Source organism: Stigmatopora argus, chromosome 22, assembly GCF_051989625.1.
Source record: "Stigmatopora argus isolate UIUO_Sarg chromosome 22, RoL_Sarg_1.0, whole genome shotgun sequence".
Lineage (NCBI taxonomy): Eukaryota > Metazoa > Chordata > Actinopteri > Syngnathiformes > Syngnathidae > Stigmatopora > Stigmatopora argus.
Genome location: NC_135408.1, coordinates 265,354 through 291,842, shown reverse-complemented (window position 1 = coordinate 291,842; position 26,489 = coordinate 265,354). Strand labels below are relative to the sequence as shown.

Sequence of the window (26,489 nt, the reverse complement as noted above, 5' to 3'; positions counted from 1 at the left end):
CTCGTTAAAATGTCGCGATGATGTCGCGATAAGGCAAAAAAAACGTCTATATTCGTCCATTCGCCAAACGGGTCAAAATGCTCTCAAATTCGGTCAAATCCAGCCGAAAACAGCGTTTAATGATTAAATACAAATACTAGTACAGTGGTACCCCGAGATACGAGCTTAATCCGTTCCGGAACTGAGCTCGTATGACGAGATTCTCGTAACTCGAGCGGACGTTTTCCATTGAAATGAATGTAAAACAAATTAATTCGTTCCAGCCCTCTGAAAAAACACCAAAAACAGGATATTGGATTGGAAAAAATGTTTTATTTCTTCTAATTCGCCATCTATTAACAAAGTAACACATAACTAGTGGTTTAATAGTAATAAAATGTGTTTAATCTAACTAAAATTGGGCAGATTTCGCCGACGGGAGACAGAGACGTTTGGGGGCGTGGGGGGGGTTCGTTTTTTTTCCACGACAACGCACTCGTAAACGGAACAAACAAATTTAAATTAACTTGTATTAATATATACAGACACTCAAACATACGTTTAATGTAACTTTACACAAAACTGAATTCTAATTTTGTTGTAATCTTTTGTTACCTTCGTTTTCCGGGTTGGCGGTTTGCCACGCCTCCACCCTCACGTTCGCTATCGATGGACTGTTTGCTGTTGTATTGCCTTCAAAATATTCCCAAAATGATGCACACAAATGTCCTCACAATAGGATAACGCACGACCACTTGCCAATGAGAAACAGTCTTTAAAGAACGATCGCGGGAGCTTCTTTCCTTAGAAAGAATAACAGGAAATACAATAGTTGAACTTACCCACGTATGGATTGTGGGTAATGAAGTTTTATTCTGAGAAAGGTTGCCATTGCCTATGGGTGTTGTGTGCACGAGTATACTTCATTACCCAGAAAGCCCTCTTTTTGCCCGCGCATGCGCGTTGTGCGTTTCCTGGTCTTAGGAGAAACTCGTCTGAATTAATCGTTCCGTGCTCGTAAATATTGTTATACACGAAAGATATAAAAAAAAGACCTGGCTTGGTCGCATCACGAAATTTTGATCGCATGACGGGCAAATTATTCGATCGATATTTCCGTCGTAAGACGAGAATTTTGTATGACGAGCGGTCATATGACGAGGTACCACTGTATTTGTATATACAATACTAGTATTGTATTTTATACTAGTATTTTCATTAAAAGAAGACAAAGGAAATTCACTTATTCTTCGTCGTCTTCCTTCTTTTTTTTTGCTTGGTATTCCCATAGGTATCGTGTATACAGACTAGATCTCCGATGCGCGTTGTGAGGCAACGGAGCTGGACGTCGTCGCTTGTCGGCCATTTTAAGAACAGGGCCATTCGCCAAACGGCTCAAAATGCTCTCAAATTCGGTCAAATCCAGCCGAAAACAGCGTTTAATGATTAAATACAAATACTAGTATTTGTATATACAATACTAGTATTTGTATTTAATCATCAAACGCATTTTGAGCCGTTTGGCGAATGGACTGCCTTATCGCGACATCGCGACATTTTACCGAGGAATTCACTTCCCTGGGCTCGGTTCTAATGTCCAAAGAGCTCCAGTATTTGTATTTGATCATTAAATGCTGTTTTAGGATGTATTTGACCTGATTGCTGTCATTTCACGGCTCGGTTCTACTACATCTGCCCGCCCAAGAGTGCTTATTCCCGGGCTGACATGCCCGCCCAAGAGTGCTTATTCCCGGGCTGACATTGACGGTAGACTAATAAATTGAGAGTGATGAGCGGCAAAGGGAAATGAATCATTGATTTTTACTACAATTTGGACAACGCCGAGGTTGAAAAACTTGTACACACACGATCCAGGGGCGGGGCAAGCGCGCGAAACCTCCGTATCGGCCGAACAGACGTTCGGCTGAATGACCGTTCGGTGGAACCTCCGTTCGGCCGAATGACCGTTCGGTGGAACGTCCATTCGGCGACCTGTCCGTCGGCGAAACGTCTTTAGGCGAATCATCCGAGTACCCTCCGAACGAACAGTTTGTGCATCTATTTATATGTGAAAACATGATGCTGCACAGAGAAGATAACAGAAACAGGGTGTGGGCTGATACGCCCAAACATCTGTAGAGCTGATGTCTTAACAAGACTTGACATTTTTCATTTCTCACACCAAACTGATGCAACACTAACAAGCAATTGCAAATAGTGAATCAGCGTACTTACAATTCCTTTCTGTTTGTGAGTATAAAAAATATCAAAACCTCGTTTGTTAGCGACACTAATTTTGAACAAAATTCTTCACAAATTACTTCGAACTAGAGTTTAGACCGACAAATCAACCTGACAATCATGGTACGTTCGACTGTGGCATCAATGGTACGTTTGATCAAAGCTGAGAAGCAGGGCAAACAACAGGTTAGGATAACAGGCACGAGAGCAATAACAGTTACGAACGGCACCAGGGCTTCCAAAAGAGTCTGTGTCCATGAGCCCGAGAGGAACCAGTCAAGCCATCCCCGTTGCGGAACCGGCTCTCCCACAGTCAGTCCCCTGTATCCCCAAGTGAGCAAGCTGTAGGGTGATGAATGGGACCTGGACAACGATGGGTGTCCTGGCCGACGGGCTGCAGATATGGAGGGCCCCTGACCGCCTCCGGAACCAGCTAGTGGGGCACTCTCCTCCAGCGGGAGTGCACCAAGGTTCCGGGAGGTCCCCTCATGTGGTGGAACACAGAGCGGTGATGAGGATGACAGACCACTTCATTCTTCTACTTGTCCACAGTGGGACTGATGTAACCAGGTGTCTCTTCCTTCGATTTTGTCGACGGTGATTTGGACTTCTCGGCCTTGTTGTACTCGGACTGATGCGTTGACATATGCCTGGAATCTGGAGTCAATGGTTTCCAGACGTAGTGTGTTCTTTGCTGTTCCTTGACGAGAACTAAGGGAACAGAGCCATCAGGATTTTGGAGGAGACTGACCAGTGTTTGTGTTTGAGGGGGACATCCGAGCCCCACACTGGATCATGGTCGTGAGCTCCAACACTTGTTCATCAGCTTTGACGGTGGTGGCCAATTGGTGAAGTTAGCGGTCAAAATCACACGGTGAGGTCCTGTCTCAACGTGGAGATGTCCAGTACTTTCTTTTTATCACCTTGACGAGTACCAGGTCGCCTGGGGACAGGACCTTCTGTGTGGGAGGCAGAGAAGATGTCGGCAGATCATTTGCATTAATCACAGTTCTTTCTTGGAACATTTTGCATAACCACTGAGTGAGAGAATCTGGTTCTCCTTTCTCTTCAGCTTTCTTGGATGGGCATATCTCAACCCACTTTGTAACTGTCAATAATCACCAGACAGTACTTGTATGTGCCACTTTGGTTCAGTTTGATGAAATCCATGTTCAGAACCTCAAAGTGATATGTCCCTGTTTGCCTTGTTCCGCGCTTGGGTCGTTCTTTGCCTTGAGAGTTGTGTCTACAGCAGGTGAGACAGTTTCTGCAAAAAAATTTAAAGTAGGTTTGGAGACCTCTGGGGCTATACTATCCCTCCTCCTGAGACATTCATGGCTCAATTTTGGAATAAATTTTTGGTAGGCACGGTAGCCCTTTAGCTGTGTACAGTTCGTCTGCAGACTGTTCTTGAGATCGGCTCAGCTGTTGTTGCTGTGCATACTGTGCAGCAAGTGTTTGCGCTGCTGCTTTAGCTGCTGTGTTCTGTCGTTGTCTTCAACACGTGCTTAACATTTGCTTACAGCTATTTGGTTGGGCTTAAATACCTCAATGAACAAAAATCGCAACAATCTTACTTATTCCATCACTATAGTTTGTGAAAATGTAAATGCCTTATCAGTCAAAATCAAATATGCTAGCTGGTATTCTATTATGATCACTGCTTCCTTGTTAAGATCAAAAACCATATTTGTTTTTTCCTTTCCTGCAATTACACAAATTAACTAATCATACTAAAAATAGGAAAAATAAAAAAAGCAAACCAGGCTGCTTTCTCCTCAGGAAAACAGCTTTCCCGTTCTCTGCAACAGTTACATTCACATCAATTAATATCCAGAAACAATGCACACATTTATAATTCTGAATAGAATTGAACCCACTAAATTGTAATCACCCCTTGTTTGCAGGGTTAATATTTTTAGCATTATTGTGTCCTTTAGAGAAATTCAAACTCATTACTTATAAAATGCATACTAATCAAGTCCCAATTCCTTCAATAATGTGTATCGCGTTGCATATTGGAAGATGTGGCAAGGAATACGCCATATTACCAACTACAATAACAATAATATGTCTGTTAACGCAGATGCCTCACTAGCGGAGGAATTGAACTGTTTCTTTGCCCACTTTGAGACTGATAAATTAGACCCAGTTTCAACACCCCGACCACCACCCTGCAGCAATACACTGACATTCCGGGAACAGGAAGTGAGACTGGTAATGCGGTCTGTGAACACCAGGAAGGCTGCTGGCCCAGACGGAGTACCTGGGAAGGTGCTCAAAGCCTGTGCTGACCAGCTGGCTGGAGTCTTCACAAAAATTTTCAATTGTTCCCTGCAACAATCCATCATTCCATCCTGTCTGAAATCTGCCACCATTATCCCTGTCCCCAAAAAGCCAACCATTGACAGCATGAATGATTATAGGCCTGTTGCACTCACGCCTGTGATCATGAAGTGCTTTGAAAAGTTGGTAGCCCGCCATATCAGGAATACAATCCCTCCCTCAATTGACCCTCACCAGTTTGCTTATAGAGCAAACAGGTCCACTGAGGATGCTATTGCCATTGCTCTACATACAGCACTGAGCCACCTGGAACACCATGGGAACTACATGAGGATGCTCTTCATTGACTATAGCTCAGCCTTCAACACCATAAAACCGGACATTCTGACTGACAAACTCCCACTTTGGACTATCCTCTTCAATCTGCTGCTGGATAAAGAACTTCTTGACCAACCGACCACACTGTTAGACTTGGTCCCCACCTCTCTTCCTCCATTACACTGAGCCCTGGCTCCCCTCAAGGCTGTGTACTGAGTCCTCTTCTGCACTCCCTGTACACATACGACTGTACACCCACCCACCAGTCTAACGCCATCATCAATTTCGCTGACGACACCACTGTGGTCGGACTCATCTCAGGAGGGGATGAGTCGGCCTACAGAGATGAGGTCAACAAACTGTCTTCGTGGTGTTCGGTGAACAATCTCACACTGAACACCACGAAAACTAAAGTAATAATCCTGTACTTTCGCAAACACGGCACAGATCTGGCCCCACTCCTCATAAATGGAGTATGTGTAGACAGGGTCCAGTCCTTTAAATTCCCTGGGGTCCACGTCACGGATAAGCTCTCATGGTCTACAAACATCATGGCAGTAGTGAAGAAGGCTCAGAAACGACTCAAGTAGGCTTTTTGTTGTTGACGATGACGACAGGGCCTATGTCCGATTATTATTATTATTATTTCCTCAGGGTACTTAGGAAGAACAACTTGGGCACCAAGCTTCTGATAACCTTCTATAGAACCACTGTAGAGAGCATCCTGGCGTACTGCATCACAGTGTGGTACGCTGGAAGCACGGCGGCAGACAAAAAGGCCATGCAGAAAGTGATTAACACTGCCCAGAGCATTGTCGGCTGCTCTCTGCCCTCACTGGAAGACATTGCCAGCCCTCGTTACCTCAGCAGAGCCAAGAACATCATAGGGGACCCTTACCACCCTGGTCACAATCTGTTCCAGCTGCTGCCCTCTGGCAGACGCTATAGGTCCCACAAAGCACGGACAAATAGGCTTAAGGACAGTTTTTTCCCCACATCCATCAGAAATCTAAACTCGCGGTAACATAACACACTTTCCCTTCTGCGGTAATATGAATAGATGTTTGGGTGGTGATCTGCCTCCTACTAGCTGACTGAAGTAAGGTAAGTGGAAGACAGTGAGAGGTAAGCGAGAGGTAAGCGACCTGTATCCACAACAGCAGAATGCCAAATTACAAGTCCGTAACTTACACTTATTTAGGTCTTTTGCCGAGTAAACGTAGCTTATGGAGAAGCACCATCAATTTCGTCACACGCAGTTTCTGCGTGTGATGACAAGTAGGCTTTTTGTGTTGTGATAATGACGACAGGGCCTATGTCCAATTATTATTAAATTGATATCAATACTTCGTGATTCACCCAATATTTATGAACACACCAAGACCACAAGACTGTCTCTTAGCGGAGTCCCTGACTCTATTCTTGTTCTACCTACGTCGTTCTAGACCTCAAACATTCATGTTCTACCTACGTCGGTCCAGGCCACAAACATTCATGTTCTACCTACGTCGGTCCAGGCCACAAACATTTACCTTCTACCTGCGTCGGTCCAGACCTCGAACATTCATGTTCTACATAGTCGGTCTAGACCACAAACATTCATGTTCTACCTACGTCGGTCTAGACCTCAAACATTCAACACTACCTCAGTGATAATACTCATTCAAATTATCACACTTCACGGAGACAGAAATCAAAGGGTGGACTCACAATCTTTCTTGTTCCGAACCTGCCCTAGTTCGGGGAACCCGTCACCAGATCACCGGAGCAGCGACGGAACAGCCGTCGGGTTTACCCTTTCAATGGAGGAATGGAGGATGCTGTCGACAGTCTTAATTTGCCCTTCGTCGTGCTCCGTCGCCGCTCTGGCAATTGTTGGCGTGTTGGGTCCCGGGTTTCGGCACCAAATATGATAGATCTGTAAAACAACTTCAGGAGCAGGTTAAGAAAGAGAGAGAACAATTTCAAGGAGATACGTTTATTACCAGACTACAGGATGGGGAGAAGTCGAACGGCTGCGAACGCACAGCCTATTCGCCGCGACTCTCTCCGAACGAACAGTTTGTGCATCTATTTATATGTGAAAACATGATGCTGCACAGAGAAGAAAACAGAAACAGGGTGTGGGCTGATACGCCCAAACAACTGTAGAGCTGATGTCTTAACAAGACTTGACATTTTTCATTACTCACACCAAACTGATGCAACACTAACAAGCAATTGCAAATAGTGAGTCAGCATATCTTACAGAGCTGCCAACCTCCGTCGACCCCATTTCAGAAGTACCCTTGTTCTATTTCCGGAGTATTTCCGGAGTGAATGCGTTTCTATATTGAATGAGCGGTTCAGAAAATGAGTGGAGATGAGATGAAGTCGATTTGAGATACGAGTAAAATGGCATATGAGCTCGGTCCAGGAACGCATTAACCTCATATCTCAAGGTATAACTGAACTTGGGGACCCACTTTTTCGGAATGAAAAAACATTTTGGAGGAAAAAAACTAACGCTTTATTATTTGCAGAGAAAAAAGATCCTGCAGGGTGAAGCATTGTCACTCCTCAGAAGTGACAATACTGTGTTTGATAAGGCCCTGGTCCTCTGTCAGATGCACAATTTTAAGGAGGGTATCCTTTACCTGTATGAAAAAGGCAAATTGTAAGTAAAAGTCTGCACATACCTACTCCATAGTGGCAAGAAAACTATGAACCCTTTGCACTTAGATTTCTGGATTAATTGATACGAGTGTGTTCCTAATTTAATTTAAATCACAATACAATCGTACATTCCCTGAGAGTAATATTCAACAAAAATGTTTTTATTTTGATTTATTGAATACAAGATTTGAACATTCAAATGAAAGGGTGTAAAAAGCATGTGAACTTTAACATTTAGTAACTGGTTTTGCAGAAACAAGCAGCGGTTCAGAAAATGAGATGAGATGTCTGGGTGTGTGTGTGCACCTGGAAACTCGCTGGCGGAAATTCTTCCATAAATGACGTGGAAAGGCGTCCTACCTTACAACTAAATTGGGTCAGCGCGGCCAGCAGCATCGTGTCTCACCGAGTCTGCCCGTGACGACAGAAAAAAAAGTGTTTCGGGAGCACCCGGAAACTCCCTGGCTGAAATTCTTCCAAAAATGACGTTTGTAAATGACCTTACGACCAATCAGCCATGCGGTGCGTTAAAGGGACATCATGTAAAAACAATAATTCATACATCAACTCTGCTTTCAGCTTTAACAAATAAAAGATTGAGTTTACACACTTAGAGAAGGTGAAGAAATTCATCTATATCACAGCCTTTTCTCTACAATGCACGGTTTGGACAAACGTAGCAAGAGAATCCTATCAACCACACACACACATCCATAAATCACGCTTTATAAGGATTATAGATAACCTCAATTTCAATTTCCTATAGTTGTGGAGTTTTGAACCATTCCTATTCAAGGAATTGTTTTGGTTCGACTCTGACTGGGCCACTGCAGTAGGCGTAATGTTCTATGTTGGATCCATTCTGTTATTAATTTACTAGCATGTTTTGGGTCGTTGTCTTGTTGAATCACCTATACTCGTTTGAGCTTCAGCTGGTGGACCAAAGGTCTTATGTTTTCCTGCAGAATATCTTGATACATTTTAGAATTCATTTTTTCATTGATGACGGTAAACTGTCCAAGTCCTGAGGCCCTCAAAACAGCCTCACACCATGTTGCCTGCTCCGCCATGCAGTAATCTCTCGAATATCGTGGGTATTGTAGACCAGACATGGCCGCGATAGTCGAAAAACTACAAAGTAGCAATGGCGTCTGCCGTAACGTTGCCAGGAGCTTTGAAACATTTCTGGAGCAATTCTACCGTCAGCTCCGCCGCGGCGCTCAGTCAATTTTGCCGCCAAAGGGCTCTATGTTCGCCCAAGGGCAATGGCGGCCACCGTAACTACGCCGGGAGCCTTAAAATATTTCTGGAGAAATTCCACCGTCAACTCCACTACCATGAGGCTCCTGGAGTCCGCTGAGTGAGCTTTCTTTTGTTTTAGGACCATGGCATCCACCGTAACGTCGCGCGGGGCTCGCATTTCTGACAAAAATCACCCTTCGCCGATGCTCTCTGCCGTCCAGTTCGCCTATTTTCAAATAAGCGCCACGGTGTAAGGTCCCACGGAGCTCTCATTTCTGATAAAAATTCACCCTCGCAGTCTCCCGGCCGCTCAGAAAGCTGCTGTGCCACTTATCCTCCACACAGTGTACTGTGTTCCTTCCAAATTACTCAATTTTTAAATCTATCCAAAGAATGTTGTCCCAGAACTGCTGTGGAAAATGGAGGTAGGAACAGAAATGTTAACATGTGCCAGAGATGTTTTTAAGGCTTTGGCTCATTCTCAAGATTCGTTCTCACTGACCATTGCGGTCATCTGAGTTTGTGTTTGATTTATTTAATTAAGGGACAATACATATTAATTAACAATACGTGAAAATATGTAAGACTATAGCCGAAGGCTAATTTCCATCTTCAGTTCCTTGTGCAGGTTGGTGTTAAAAATAAAAGATTAATCAATAAGGCAATTCAATTTCAATTAACAATATTTGAACTGTCAGGCCGACATGCAAAAACACTCCACTGGGCCAACCTTAATAAATCATTTAATTTTCTCATATATTTGTTTTTTACGTATTTTATAACAAAATTGTGACCATTGGATTTTTAAAGGGTTTCATTGGACCGTGGAACGTATTTGAGAATTTATATTTAAAATACTGCGATAATCAAGAAAAATCCAAGTTAAGAAAAAAATTCTGGAACCAATTAATTTTATATGTAGCGATACAACTCTACTTTTGTATCCCTTAGAAGCCATATGTAGCTCAGCCATTCTTGCTCGTGGGTCTTCAGAGAGCTCTTTATTGCTGGGTATGTATCTCATCAGACAATGCTTCTTCTGAACAGCTATTTCAAAACTTGTGAGATTTCAGAGGACAGGTGTAGGACTTATGCGCACATCATCAGTGAAAATCCAAAAGTGTCTTCCTTTATTCCTGCATGCTTTTATGAAAGTCTAAACGGCAAGCCTGACAACAGGGCAGGCTGAATCGACTTCTGCAAACTCATCACACAAATTGAACTTGTTTGATGTCACGTGACTCAAATAACCTCTTATCGAAATCAATTACCTAGGGGTTCACATACTTTTTCCACCCTGTCATACTAGTTATAACAGAAGTTGTTTATCTATTGTGGGGACTTGCATGACAATCAAGACACGTTACAATGCATACAGAAATCCAATAAATCTCAAAGGTTTCACATAATATTTCTTGCCACATGCATGCAATTGAAATTCATGATGTACTACACTCAGAAAATGTTTCAAGTTTATCAATACTTACTGTAATTTGTCCTGAATATAATGTCTCATCAATGGTACAAAACTCACCTTTACAGTTTTTTTTGTTCATCCACTGTGCCTTTTCCAATGAAAAGAAAATTAAGCAGTGTTTTCTGCACAATATTTCATTTAAAAAGTTATTCTAAAGAAACATTTAAATCAGGGGTGGGCAAATTATTCCATAAAGGGCTCCAGTGCGTGCAGGTTTTTGTTCCAACCGATAAGAGGAAACCTTTCCTCCAATCAGTGGATTGCAGTCAGGTGCTTCTTGTCTCAGCAGAAACCTCATTGGTTAAACTGTTTGTGTTGGATCAGTTGGAACAAAAACCTTCACCCACAGCGGCCCTCGCGGACCGGTTTCTCACCTCTGATTTAAATACTGTTTTTACAGATTAAAAGAATTGTTGAGAGAGCTGTTGTATTAATTACTGTAATATCGTGATATTTTGATTTCCATGACATCCCTCATAGAAGCCAACTTGTTATTATTACCTAGTATAATGCTAAATAATGTATCAGCTCTCATCTCATCTTCTTCCTCTTATCCGAATTTGGGTTGCGGAGGCAGTAGCTTCAGCAGGAAGGCCCAGAATTCCCTCACTTCATCCAGCTCTTCAGGGAGTATCCCAAGACGTTCCCGGGCCAGCCGAGAGACATAGTCTCTCCGGCGTGTCCGAGATCGGCCCCGTGGCTTCCTCCTGGTGGGACGTGCCCGGAACACCTCCCCAGGGGGCATCCTGATCAGATGGCCGAGCCAACTCATCTGGCTACTCACGATCCAGTGGAGAAGCGGCTCTACTCCGAGCCCCTCCCGGATGACCGAGCTTCTCACCTTATCTCAAAGGGAGAGTCCGGACATCCTGCGGAGGAAATTCATTTCAGCCGCTTGTATCCAGGATCTTAATCTTTCGGTCACGACCCACAGCTCCCGACCATAGATGAGGGTGGGAATGTAGATCGACCGGTAAATAGAGAGCCTCACCTTTTGGCTCAGCTCGTTCTTCACCATGACAGACCGGTGCAGAGTCCGCATCACTGCAGACGCCGCCCCAATCCGCCTGTCGATCTCCCGCTCCATTCTTCCCTCACTCGTGAACAAGACCCCAAGATACTTAAACTCCTCCACTTGGGGAAGGACCTGATCTCTGACCCGGAGAGGACTGAGGACCATGGTCTCAGATTTGGAGGTACTGATTCTCATCCCTACTGCTTCACACTCGGTTGTGAATCGTTCCAGCGAGAGTTGGAGATCACGGCCTGTTAAATCCAACAGAACCACATCACCTGCAAAAAGCAATGATACAATACTGAGGCCACCAAACCGGACCCCCTCAACGCCATGGCTGCGCCTAGATATTCTGTCCATAAAAGTGATGAACAGAATCGTTGACATAGGGCAGCTCTAGCGGTGTCCAACCTCCACTGGAAACGGATCCGACTTACTGCTGGCTACGCGGACCAGACTCTGACACCGGCCTTAACGGGACCAGACCCCGCGTAACAGGGGTTCCGTGACCCCTTTCTCCCGGAGTACCCCCCACCAGACTGCCCGGGGGACACGGTTGAACGCCTTCTCCAAGTCCACAAACCACATGAAGACTGATTGGGCACGACAGGCACCGACCACTTTGCGGCTGCAGCTCCGGTCTGCCGCCTCAGCAATAGAAGCATGGTCCACTCGGACTCGATGTCCCCCGCCTCTTCCCGGACATGAGAGAAGCTCTTTCGGAGGTGGGAATTGAAACTCCTTCTGACAGGGGACTCCGCCAGGCGTTCCCAGCAGACACTCAAGAAATGTTTGGGTCTCCCGGGCTGCACTTGCATCTGCCCCCACCATCGGAGCCAACTCACCACCAGGTGGTAATCGGTTGACAGCTCCGCCCCTCTTTTTACCCAAGTGTCCAAGATATGCGGCCGCAGGTCCGATGACACGACCACAAAGTCCATCTTCTAACTATGGCCTGGGTTGTCCTGGTGCCAAGTGCACGTATGGACACTCTTATGCACCCTCTTTATTGTCAATCCACGACGAGCGCAGAAATCCAACAATAGAACACCACTTGGGTTTCGATCAGGGGAGCTGTCCTTCCCAATCACTCCCCTCCAGGTCTCACTGTTATTGCCCACGTGAGCATTGAAGTCCCCCAGCAGAACGAGGGAGTCCTCCGAAGGAGCACTCTCCTCCACCCCCTCCAAGGACTCCAAAAAGGGTGGGTACTCTGAACTGCTTTTTGGTGCATACGCACAAACAACAGTCAGGTCCCGTCCCCCAACCAAAAGACGGAGAAATGCTACCCTCTTGTCCACCCGGGTAAACCCCAACATACAGGCACCGAGCTGGGTGGGACCAAGTATGCCCACACCCGCTCGGGGCCTCTCACCGCTGGTAACTCCAGAGTGGAAGAGTGTCCAATCCCCTCAAGAGGAGTGGGACCGGAACCCAAGCTGTGCGTAGAGGTGAGCTCGACTATGTCGAGCCGAAATTCCTCAACCTCACGCACTAGCTCAGGCTCTTTCCCAACCGCCCCAAGAGCCAGTTTCTGCAGCCTGGGGATCGGGCCGCCAAGGATCCCTCCTTTGGCTGCCGGCTAACTGTTGACGCACCCGACCTCTTTGGCCCCTCTCACAGGTGGTGAGCCCATGTGAGCGGGAGGGAACCCACGTCATCTCTTCGGGCTGTGTCCGGCCTGTCCCCAGCTACATAATGTATTCAAATATACATCTTAATAGGGTAATCTCAACTATGATCCTCATTCATGTGCACATGTCAAGTCAAAGTCTATAAACAATGCACAAGAACCACATTTTAAAATAAATAAAAATGGACACTGATTTGCCAACCAACCACCTTACAGGTATCAACAGATTATGCACTACCACATGCAGAATGAGGTGTATGACAAAGTGGTTGAAGCCTGTAAACGTTATGGTGACCAGGAAGTCTGCCTGTGGGAACAAGCCTTGGGGTACTTTGCCAGGAAAGAAGAAGATTGCAAAGCCTACATCAGTGAGGTTTTGTGTCACATTGACCAAAACAATTTGATGCCTCCTCTACTTGGTATTTTTTTTAAATGTAGTAAATGAATGAATTAATTAACCTATCTTTTCTTTTTACCTTTTGGAAAAAAAATGTAGAGCTTTAATTCTGTTTCTTTGTAGTTGTGCAGACACTGGCCCATAACTCGACAGCAACTCTATCTGTTATTAAAGACTACCTGATAAATAAATTGCAGAGGGAGAGCCTACAGATAGAGGGTGACGAATGTAAAATACAGCAATATCGTGAAGAAACTACTCACCTCCGCTCTCAGATTCAAGAGCTCAGAACAAGGTGGGTTAGTTTTAGTGTGAGTTTGTCTTAGTGTTTTTAGTTTTCTATATGGATTTACACAAGTCTTGCTTTCAATTGGGGTGGCCATGTACATAGTTGCAATTAGGCATGCCACCGGTCACCGTTTCATAAAGACATTCATGCATTGATGTATTTTAAATTGTCGTTGACACTTATGTTCTTCCAATTAAGAATGACAGACCTCATCTTTTTAAATTGTTAAACTTGAAAATGTTTAAATTGCTCAAAACCTATTGGTCTGTAACTGAAAATCAATATTCTCACAGTGCGAAAATATTCCAGAAGACCAAGTGTAATATGTGCAACAGTCCCTTGGAGCTTCCATCAGTCCATTTCCTGTGCAGCCACTCCTTTCACCAACACTGCTTTGAAAGTTATGCTGACAATGAGGCTGAGTGTCCAACTTGTGCTCCAGAAAACCGCAAAGTAATTGACATGCTACGAGCCCAGGACCAGAAAAGTGACCTGCATGACCATTTCAACAGACAGGTACTTGAAACGTAATTCAGGGCTGAACGATTAATTGTATGTTTACCGTGCTAACAAATTTACCGTATTTTCACGACTATAAGGCGCAATTAAAAGTCTGAAATTTTCTCCAAAATAGACAGGGCGCCTTATAATCCAGTGTGCTTTATGTATGGACCAATACTAAAATTGTTATCACGATAAAATAAAATAAATCAGTAGATAGGGTACACCATCCTCTACAGCTCTCACAACTACGGCAAGAAGCCCCCGACTCTACTATTTTCCCCGTAGAAAAAGTACTGCGCAGTGACTGCTGGGATATATAGTTCTTTTGTTGTCAATACACCCAGTATGATGGCGAGCACAGTAATTTGGTGCTGGCTGGATTTACAAAAGAACTCCTGCCGCTAGATGTTGGCGTCAACAGAGCATTCAAAGCTAGACTGCGAACTATATATATATATATATATATATATATATATATATATATATATATATATATATATATAATATATATTATATATATTATATATATATATATATATATATATATATATATATATATATTATATATATATATATATATATATATATATATATATATATATATATATATAATATAATATATATTATATATGGATAAATATTGAACCGCAACAGCTATGGCAACTACAGCAAGCAGCCCCAGACTCTATTTCCGGTGCGCAGTGACTGCTGGGATATACAGTGGTACCTCGACATACGATCGTAATCCGTTCCGAGACTGAGATCGTATTACGAGATTCTCGTAACTTGAGCGGACGTTTCCCATTCAAATGAATGGAAAACAAATTAATTCGTTCCAACCCTCTGAAAAAATACCAAAAACAGGATATTGGATTGGAAAAAATGTTTTATTTCTTCTAATTCGCCATATATTGACAAAGTAATAAATAACGAGTGGTTTAATAGTAATAAAATGTGTTTAATAGAAGTAAAATTAGACGCATTTCGCGGAGGGGAAGGGAATGGCACACACGGAGGCGGGGGGAGGTGTTGGGGGGACTTTATCCACGGCAACGACGCACTCGTGTAAAACATGTTTTATTTCTTGTAATTCGCCATGTATTGACAAAGTAATAAATAACGAGTGGTTTAATAGTAATAAAATGTGTTTAATAGAAGTAAAATTAGACGCATTTCGCGGAGGGGAAGGGAATGGCACACACGGAGGCGGGGGGAGGTGTCGGGGGGACTTTATCCACGGCAACGACGCACTCGTGTAAAACATGTTTTATTTCTTGTAATTCACCATGTATTGACAAAGTAATAAATAACGAGTGGTTTAATAGTAATAAAATGTGTTTAATAGAAGTAAAATTGGACGCATCTTGCCAGGGATATCGACAGCGACATACACACGGAGGCGGGGCGATGTGTTGGGGGGGACTTTATCCTTAGCAACGACGCACTCGTGTAAAACATGTTTTATTTCTTCTAATTCGCCATATATTGACAAAGTAATAAATAACGAGTGGTTTAATAGTAATAAAATGTGTTTAATAGAAGTAAAATTAGACGCATTTCGCGGAGGGGAAGGGAACGGCACACACGGAGGTGGGGGGAGGTGTTGGGGGGACTTTATCCACGGCAATGACCCACTCGTGTAAAACATGTTTTATTTCTTCTAATTCGTTATGTATTGACAAAGTAATAAATAACGAGTGGTTTAATAGTAATAAAATGTGTTTAATAGAAGTAAAATTAGACGCATTTCGCGGAGGGGAAGTGGACGACACACACGGAGGCGGGGGGAGGTGTTGGGGGGACTTTATCCACGGCACTCGTAAACGAACAAACAAATTTAAATTAACTTGGATTAATATATACAGACACTCAACGTTTAATGTAACTTCACACAAAACTGAATTCTAATTTAGTTTTAATCTTTTTTACCTTTGTAACGGGTTGGCCCCACCCCGACGTTCCGCCGCAGCCTTCAAAACGAACGCATCAAGAGTTGTTTGAAACATGCCGCTTCCCCGTGTCTGATTACCGAGTGTATATTCCAGTTCTTTTCTTTGCAAAACTCTGCCGATCCATTGTTGTTTACCTGGTATGTAAATGTAGACCAAAGTGGGGGTGAAAACGGGTATGGAAATGCAAAGTCCGCCTAGTGCTCGTGGAAAGATTTTATACACGAAAGAGATGCAAAAAAAGACAGTGCCATGGCCACCTGGCTTGGTCGCATCACGAAATTTTGACCGCATCACGGGCGAATTATTCGATCGAAATTTCCGTCGTAAGACGAGAATATTGTATGACGAGCGGTCGTATGACGAGGTACCACTGTATAGTTCTTTTGTCAATACACCCAGTATGACGGCGAGCACACTAATTTGGTGTTCCCCGTCATTCCGGCTGGATTAACAAAAGAACTCCTGCCGCTAGATGTTGGCGTCAACAGAGCATTCAAAGCTAGACTGCGAACTATATATATATAATATATGGATAAATATTGAACCGCAACAGCTATGGCAACTACGGCAAGCAGCCCCAGATTCTATTTCCGGTGCGCAGTGACTGCTGGGAAATATAGTTTTTTTGTCAATACACCCAGTATGACGGCGAGCACTTTAATTGTGATGCGTCTTCTGTGTCAAATACAGAAATAGCACTTGTTACTGACACTGCGCCCATATAGTCGTGAAAATACGGTAGTCATCAAATGACCATGTCTGTGTGTGTGGAGGGGGAAGGGGGTGTACATAGATGGAGAGATAGAGAGAGGGGCGGTGGATATGGATGGGCATGGATAAGGATGGATATGGATGGATATGGATGGATATGGATGGATATGGATGGATATGGATGGATATGGATGGATATGGATGGATATGGATGGATATGGATGGATATGGATGATATGGATGGATATGGATGATATGGATGGATATGGATGGATATGGATGGATGGATATGGATGGATATGGATGGATATGGATGGATATGGATGGATATGGATGGATGGATATGGATGGATATGGATGGATATGGATGGATATGGATGGATATGGATGGATATGGATGGATATGGATGGATATGGATGGATATGGATGGATATGGATGGATATGGATGGATATGGATGGATATGGATGGATATGGATGGATATGGATGGATATGGATGGATATGGATGGATATGGATGGATATGGATGGATATGGATGGATATGGATGGATATGGATGGATATGGATGGATATGGATGGATATGGATGGATATGGATGGATATGGATGGATATGGATGGATATGGATGGATATGGATGGATATGGATGGATATGGATGGATATGGATGGATATGGATGGATATGGATGGATATGGATGGATATGGATGGATATGGATGGATATGGATGGATATGGATGGATATGGATGGATATGGATGGATATGGATATGGATATGGATATGGATATGGATATGGATATGGATATGGATATGGATATGGATATGGATATGGATATGGATATGGATATGGATATGGATATGGATATGGATATGGATGGATATGGATGGATATGGATGGATATGGATGGATATGGATGGATATGGATGGATATGGATGGATATGGATGGATATGGATGGATATGGATGGATATGGATGGATATGGATGGATATGGATGGATATGGATGGATATGGATATGGATGGATATGGATATGGATGGATATGGATATGGATGGATATGGATATGGATGGATATGGATATGGATGGATATGGATATGGATGGATATGGATATGGATGGATATGGATATGGATGGATATGGATATGGATGGATATGGATATGGATGGATATGGATATGGATGGATATGGATATGGATGGATATGGATATGGATGGATATGGATATGGATGTGGATGTGGATGTGGATGTGGATGTGGATGTGGATGTGGATGTGGATGTGGATGTGGATGTGGATGTGGATGTGGATGTGGATGTGGATGTGGATGTGGATGTGGATGTGGATATGGATGTGGATGTGGATGTGGATGTGGATGTGGATGTGGATGTGGATATGGATGTGGATGTGGATATGGATGTGGATGTGGATATGGATGTGGATGTGGATATGGATATGGATATGGATGGATATGGATGGATATGGATGGATATGGATGGATATGGATGGATATGGATGGATATGGATGGATATGGATGGATATGGATATGGATATGGATGGATATGGATATGGATATAGATATGGATATAGATATGGATGGATATGGATGGATATGGATGGATATGGATGGATATGGATGGATATGGATATGGATATGGATATGGATATGGATATGGATATGGATATGGATATGGATATGGATGGATATGGATATGGATATGGATGGATATGGATATGGATGGATATGGATATGGATGGATATGGATATGGATGATATGGATATGGATATGGATGGATATGGATATGGATGGATATGGATATGGATGATATGGATATGGATATGGATATGGATATGGATATGGATATGGATATGGATATGGATATGGATATGGATATGGATATGGATATGGATGGATATGGATATGGATATGGATATGGATGGATATGGATATGGATATGGATATGGATATGGATGGATATGGATATGGATATGGATGGATATGGATATGGATGGATATGGATATGGATGGATATGGATATGGATGGATATGGATATGGATGGATATGGATATGGATGGATATGGATATGGATGGATATGGATATGGATGGATATGGATGGATATGGATATGGATGGATATGGATATGGATGGATATGGATATGGATGGATATGGATATGGATGGATATGGATATGGATGGATATGGATATGGATGGATATGGATATGGATGGATAGGGATGGATAGGGATGGATAGGGATGGATAGGGATGGATAGGGATGGATAGGGATGGAGACGGATGGAGACGGATGGAGACGGAGACGGATGGAGACGGATGGAGACGGATGGATATGGATATGGATGGCTATTGATATGGATTTGGATGGCTATGGATTTGGATGGCTATGGATTTGGATGGCTATGGATTTGGATGGCTATGGATTTGGATGGCTATGGATTTGGATGGCTATGGATTTGGATGGCTATGGATATGGATGGCTATGGATATGGATGGCTATGGATATGGATGGCTATGGATATGGATGGCTATGGATATGGATGGCTATGGATATGGATGGCTATGGATATGGATGGCTATGGATATGGATATGGATATGGATGGCTATGGATATGGATATGGATGGCTATGGATATGGATGGATATGGATGGCTATGGATATGGATGGCTAGGGATATGGATGGCTAGGGATATGGATGGATATGGATGGAAATGGATGATATGATATGGATGCTATGGATTTGGATATGGATGGCTATTGATATGGATGGCTATGGATATGGATGTCTATGGATGGATATGGATGTGGATGGATATGATATGGATGCTATGGATTTGGATATGGATGGCTATTGATATGGATATGGATGGCTATGGCTATGGATGGCTATGGCTATGGATGGCTATGGATATGGATGGATATGGATGGCTATGGATATGGATGGCTATGGATATGAATGGATATGGATGGCTATGGATATGGATGTCTATGGATGGATATGGATGTGGATGGATATGATATGGATGCTATGGATTTGGATATGGATGGCTATTGATATGGATATGGATGGCTATGGATATGGATGGATAGGGATGGATAGGGATGGATAGGGATGGATAGGGATGGAGACGGATGGAGACGGATGGAGAGGGATGGAGACGGATGGAGACGGATGGAGACGGATGGAGACGGATGGAGACGGATGGAGACGGATGGAGACGGATGGATATGGATATGGATTTGGATGGCTATTGATATGGATTTGGATGGCTATGGATTTGGATGGCTATGGATTTGGATGGCTATGGATTTGGATGGCTATGGATTTGGATGGCTATGGATTTGGATGGCTATGGATATGGATGGCTATGGATATGGATGGATATGGATGGCTATGGATATGGATGCCTATGGATGGATATGGATGGCTATGGATATGGATGGCTATGGATATGGATGGATATGGATGGCTATGGATATGGATGGATATGGATGGCTATGGATATGGATGGCTATGGATATGGATGGATATGGATGGATATGGATGGATATGGATGGATATGGATGGATATGGATGGATATGATATGGATGCTATGGATTTGGATATGGATGGCTATGGATGGCTATGGATATGGATGGATATGGATGGCTATGGATATGGATGTCTATGGATGGATATGGATGTGGATGGATATTCAATTCAATTCAATTCAATTTATTTGGCAAGAAAAAGCACTAGGCTAAGGGCCATGTAACAAGACACAAGAAATGTGCAACAAAACGCGGTGAAGTCACTGGTTCACGGCCAAAAAGTCATCCAGAGCCCGCTTGAACTGGGCGACCGTCGGCTTCTCGACCACACCCTGCGGAAGCCGGTTCCAAGGACCGGCGATGCGCACTGAAAAAGCAGCCTTCCGCCGATTCAACCGGAACCCGGAATATGATATGGATGCTATGGATTTGGATATGGATGGCTATTGATATGGATATGGATGGCTATGGATGGCTATGGATATGGATGGCTATGGATATGGATGGCTATGGATATGGATGGCTATGGATATGGATGCTATGGATATGGAAATAAATATGGATATGGATATAAATATGGATATGGATATAAATATGGATATGGATATAAATATGGATATGGACATAAATATGGATATGGATATAAATATGGATATGGATTTAAATATGGATATGGATATAAATATGGATATGGATGGATATGGAAATAAATATGGATATAGATATGGATTGGATTGGATTGGATAACTTTATTCATCCCGTATTCGGAAAATTTCGTTGTCACAGTAGCAAGAGGGTGAGGATGCAGGAATAGGAAAAGCATTTTAGACATAAATAGATAGGTAATAAGTAAGTTAATAAATAAATACATGAATAAATATATAAATAAATAAGCGTGTTGCTTAGCAGATATATACATACATACACATAAATGTACATGCATGTATACGGTAGGTCTTAACACTCAGCCATTTTTTTGTTAAAGAGCCTGACAGCTGATGGGAGGAAGGATCTGCGGAAGCGCTCCTTCCTGCAATGAGGGTGCCGCAGTCTATTGCTAAAGGAGCTTCGGAGGGACTCCACAGACTCATGCAGGGGGTGGGAGGTGCTGTCCATGATGGACATCATCCTGGTCAGCATTCTCCGCTCTCCCACTTCCTCCACAGAGTCCAGAGGACAGCCCAGAACAGAGCTGGCCCTCCTGACCAGCTTATTCAGCCTGTTCCTGTCCCTCTCAGTGCTCCCGCATCCCCAACAGAGCACTTCATAAAACACTGTAGATGCCACCACAGTGTCGTAGAAAGTCCTCAGCAGTGTCCTGCACACTCCAAAGGAACGTAGACTCCTCAGTAGGTAGAGGCGGCTCTGGCCCCTTTTGTACAGGGCATCTGTTTGTGGACCAATCTAGTTTGTTGTTGAGGTGAACACCCAGGTACTTAAAATTCTCCACGATTTCAATGTCTGTACCCTGGATGTTCACCTGAGTGGTCTGTTGAGGATTCCTCCGAAAATCGATGACCATTTCCTTTGTCTTACTGGTGTTGATGTAGAGGTGGTTTTGCCTACACCAGTCAACAAAGGCTGTGATGACTCCCCTGTACTCCAGGTCGTTCCCGTCCGTCACTCGTCCAACAATAGCGGTGTCGTCAGAGAACTTCTGGAGGTGGCAGGTGTCTGTATTATGTTTAAAGTCCGATGTGTAGAGGGAGAAGGGGAGTGGAGAGAGCACTGTGCCTTGTGGGGCCCCCGTGCTGCAAGCTACCACATCAGACGTACAGTCCTGGAGTCGCACATATTGTGGTCATCCATATGGATGATATGGATATGCTCCGACCAAGAGTTGATACAGTAATCACTCAAATATCGTGGTTAATGTAGACCAGATGTGGGCACTATAATCGAAAAGGGTCACCGCTATTATAACTTTTTTTTCTTAATTTTTGATTCCTAGTAGCAAGAGTTGCTTCTAACCTTAGTGAGTTTCAGCGTGGGTTTTCATATTTTTGTGAACTTCATAAAAAATATAAAATAAACTTTTCTTCAGTGCTGAGTCCTAGTAGCTAAAGTGGCTTCCGCTTACAAATCAATCAAAAGCCTTTATTTTCATCATACACAGCTGCATATAACGAAATTGGTGGTGTTACTCCAAGCTTTTCAAAGTGTGTTTTCCCAGTTAAAAAAACATAAATAGTAGTATAAAAGTATAAAAAGTCATATCCCGGCTAGGTGAATTCTAAAATACTGCACAGATTCTAAAATATTGCACAGATTTCTAAGATATTGCACATTGTTATTGCACACCCCGAAGTTATTGCACAGAAGGGATTGTGTGTCGTGCTAACTCAAGTTCAGAGTCCTGATGGCTGTGGGAAAAAAACTGTCCTTAAGTCTATTTGTCCGTGCTTTGTGAGACCTGTAGCGTCTGCCAGAGGGCAGCAGCTGGAACAGGTTGTGACCAGGACTGTATTGGTCCCTGACAATGTTCCTGGCTTTGCTGAGGTAGCGAGGGCTGGCAATGTCATCCAGTGAGGGCAGAGAGCAGCCGATGATCTTCTGGGCGGTGTTGATCACTCTGCATGGCCTTTCTGCCTGCTGCCATGCTTCCAGCGTACCACACTGTAATGCAGTATGCCAGGATGCTCTACACAGTGGCTCTATAAAAGGTTACCAGAAGTTTGGTGTCCAAATTGTTCCTCCTGAGTACCCTGAGGAAACGGAGTAGCTTCTGGGCCTTCTTCACCACTGCCATATTTGGCCTTGAAGACTGGGACGTTTTAATCTTGTGTTTGGTTCATTGCACCCCTGCTGAGCCCACAAATCATCCCAGTGAAGCGGGCCTTCGCATTGCTTCTTTGGTGACACGCGCGGGGAGTGTTTCCCTTTGATCCATGCGGGTACTTCCACCGTTGCATGCGCGAGCAGAGTGTTAGCGAGACATCTGGACGATCGCAGGTGAGGGCGGAGCCCTGGGGCCATCGCTATTGCGATGCTATTCAAGCATATAAAAACTGTGCAACCTGAACCTTTTTGAGAACGGAATAATGGCGAAAAGGTTAGTTAAGAGAAAAATTGATTCAGAATGCAGGGTATTTAACCTGCAGTGGACAAACGATTATTTTTTGTTCAATGCAAAGAAAAGGCTGTTTGTCTCATCTGTCAAGAGGCAGTATTCAAAGAATACAATCTTCGCCGGCACTATGAATCCCGTCACAAAGACAAGTACGATAGCGTGCAAGGCCAAATACGAGCAGACAAACTCTCAAAGCTAAAAGTTGGACTATTATCTCAGCAGACTACATTTCTACGCCAAGCTCAGCTGAACCAGGCATCCGTTCGGGCCAGCTTTCGGGTTGCTAAACTGATAGCAAGCAACGGTAAGCCTTTCACTGACGGAGAGTTTTTTAAGAAATGTATGGATGTTGTCGTGGAGGAAGTGTGTCCCGAGAAGAAAGATGCATTTAATGCCGTAAGTCTGTCGGCGAGTACAATCACCAGACGCGTTGAAGAAATCAGGAGTAATGTATATGCCCAGCTGCAGCAGAAGACGAAAGAATTTGACTTTTTTTCATTAGCACTGGATGAAAGCACGGACGTGCAAGACACAGCGCAACTGCTCATTTTTATTCGTGGACTTAGCGCAAACTTTGAGATTTTGCGATCTGTTGTGCCATGCACAATCTTCTCCCTTTGCTCTGAAGTTTATGCACGACACCACAACCGTCATTACAGAATCCCACGTCAACATTTTGCAGCACAGTGCTTGCTGGTGAATTCGGCAGTGGACTCGTAGCGGGGTGGTGAGACCCCTTTTTTCCAACTCCCGGTTCATGCGTCCCATTATTAGACCGCAAGTTTTGGCCACCATGCTAGGAGCCCCGTCAGTCGTGATGCTAGCTAGCTTTGACCAGTCCAGGTCCACAATACCAATATTTTCCACTAATACTCCTCCCACTCAAAATGGATGGGCTATCTAGTGCAGCCAATGATTACATTAGATTAGATTAACCTTTATTCATCCCACACACAGGAAGCCAACACAAGGCTGGGCCCTTCTGCAGACTGAGGCTGAGGTTGAAAATATGCTGAATCAGTAGTAGGACCGGTAGCCTTCCTGGCCTGAATGGTTCCCAAAAAAAAATTCAGGACTAGCATAAAGAAACTAAGCTAATAGAACAATCACTGCCTGTCACACGTGATGGGTGGATTTGAGTCGTAAAGGTCATGATAACATTAAAGTAAAAGGTATAAAGTACAAAGTATAGTATAAAGGAAATATATTAAGAAATATTAAAATGTAATTGTAAAAAAAAAAAAGATAGAAAAGCTGTAAAATCAGAAACAAGTATGAGTGGACGGAGCTACTGCCACTGGCTGCCACTTGAGCAGTAGCAAGAACAGATACAGACACAAGAAAAGACATTGTTGAGCTAGATAAAACTGGAACCACACACAGGAAGTCTTCCACAAGGTGGGGACCTTCTGCAGACTGAAACTGAGGTTGAAAATATGCAGTACAACACTCCCGATAATCCCTTTCCGGCCTGGTAAGTGCTGACAGCTCTTCCATCTTATCGGGGAGGAATCACATTTTCACCATAATAATAGATGATTTCCAGCGGCATTGAGATGTTGCTCTTTCTGCTGCAAATTTTTCACAGCTGATCCCATGTGTAAGACAGCGGAGGCATGGCTGAACGGTTCCAAAAAGAACTAGCAGAAAGAAACTAAGCTAATAGAACAAAGAAAGTTGTAAAATCATGAAAGTAAAACGTGTAAAGTGCAAAGGAAGGTATTAAGAAATATTAAAATGTAAAAAAAAAAAGATAGAAAGGCTGTAAAACAGAAAACGAGTAAGAGCATATGGAGCTGCTGCTGCCTGACCGTGCCATCTTGAAAAAAGTGATAGAAAATTAGCCTAATATTGTAACACAATTTTTTAAATTAATTTTCTTTTCAGTTTTATATTTTCCAGGATTTTTGGCATTTGTTTTCCGTGTACAGTGGTACCTCGACTTATGAGTGCCCCGAGATACAAGCAATTTGAGATATGAGACAAATTTTGATATACAAGCAGACAGCGGACGGCAAAAAGACCCCCCTCTCTGTCCGTCTCTCTCCCCTCCGCGAAATCCGTCTAATTTTAATAATATTAAACACATTTTAGTTCTATTAAACCACTAGTTATTTGTTACTTTGTTAATAGATGGCGAATTAGAACAAATAACGATGTTTTTCCAGTCCAATATCCTGTTTTTGGTGTTTTTTCAGAGGGTTGGAACAAATTAATTTGTTTTTAGTTCATTTCTATGGGAAACCTTCGTTTGAGTTACGAGAAAATCGACATACGAGCTCGGTCCCGGAACGCATTAAGCTCGTATCTCGAGGAACCACTGTATATTGTTTCAAAGACATTATTGTCGATTGAATGACTATTTGACACATCCATTCATTTTCTCCGGTTTATCAGTTCATCAGAAATTTTTATTTCGCCATATTGTGAGCTAACCATTATTGTGAGCCTTGTATCCCACCCCTGTCAACTGTGGTGTAGTGCATAAAGGTTTTGGGGGAAATGCAACCTGTTTGGTTTTATTTTGTTTTTGTTTTTTTTCAGTTGCAGAGCTCTCATGATGGATTCTCTGTTGTGGCTGACTACTTTGGCAGAGGTGTTCTTAACAAACTCACTCTTCTTACGGATCCGCCTGGCAGAAAACCTGTTGGAAATGTAGAAGTGAATTTGTAGAGACTTCATCCGCACCAAAAGAAACTCCTAAAACAATATAGAAATGTGTTTTGAATTATGTCTGTGGTTTGTTCTAATCATTCTGAGCTCACATCTATTTTTTTCCCCATCTATCCATTCTGTTTTAGCCCATTAAAGAAACTCATTACTTATTCTTGTCTGGTATGTGATGCACTGAACACAGTTTTTCAGAATTGTAGTTGGTATAGTCTGTCCAGTCATTAAAGGGAGTGATACAGAAATGAAATTATACGATTGTACTGGTTGAACAAGTGGTGGTAGCTTTATTCAGACAGAAATCTCATGTTTCCTAATGAACCAGCTGCATTTGATTGCACATTAGTCAACCCGACAAACAAAAGACAACAGAAATAATGATAAATGAATTCTCAAGTAAAAACAGTCATTTCGTGTCTCTGTTTGTCGGCAGTCGCACCAGTCCATACCTCAAATACAATTTGCATGTGAGTCGTTGGCTGCAACTCTCACACTTCCCC

General features: G+C 43.1%; 1 protein-coding gene across 4 annotated transcripts in view; it reads left to right on the top strand.

Annotated features, from left to right (window-relative positions):
• vps11 (VPS11 core subunit of CORVET and HOPS complexes) overlaps positions 1 to 26,252 on the top strand; it is a 59,065-nt gene extending 32,813 nt beyond the window's left edge. For all 4 annotated transcript variants that reach the window (XM_077592542.1, XM_077592546.1, XM_077592544.1 and 1 more), the window contains exons 12-16: positions 7,347 to 7,480; positions 13,063 to 13,265; positions 13,367 to 13,538; positions 13,826 to 14,048; positions 25,864 to 26,252. In XM_077592542.1, coding sequence (XP_077448668.1) covers positions 7,347 to 7,480; positions 13,063 to 13,265; positions 13,367 to 13,538; positions 13,826 to 14,048; positions 25,864 to 25,992 — 861 coding nt within the window. In that variant the 3' untranslated portion in view covers positions 25,993 to 26,252. The remainder of the gene's footprint in view (positions 1 to 7,346; positions 7,481 to 13,062; positions 13,266 to 13,366; positions 13,539 to 13,825; positions 14,049 to 25,863) is intronic.
• The last annotated feature ends 237 nt before the right edge of the window (positions 26,253 to 26,489 follow it).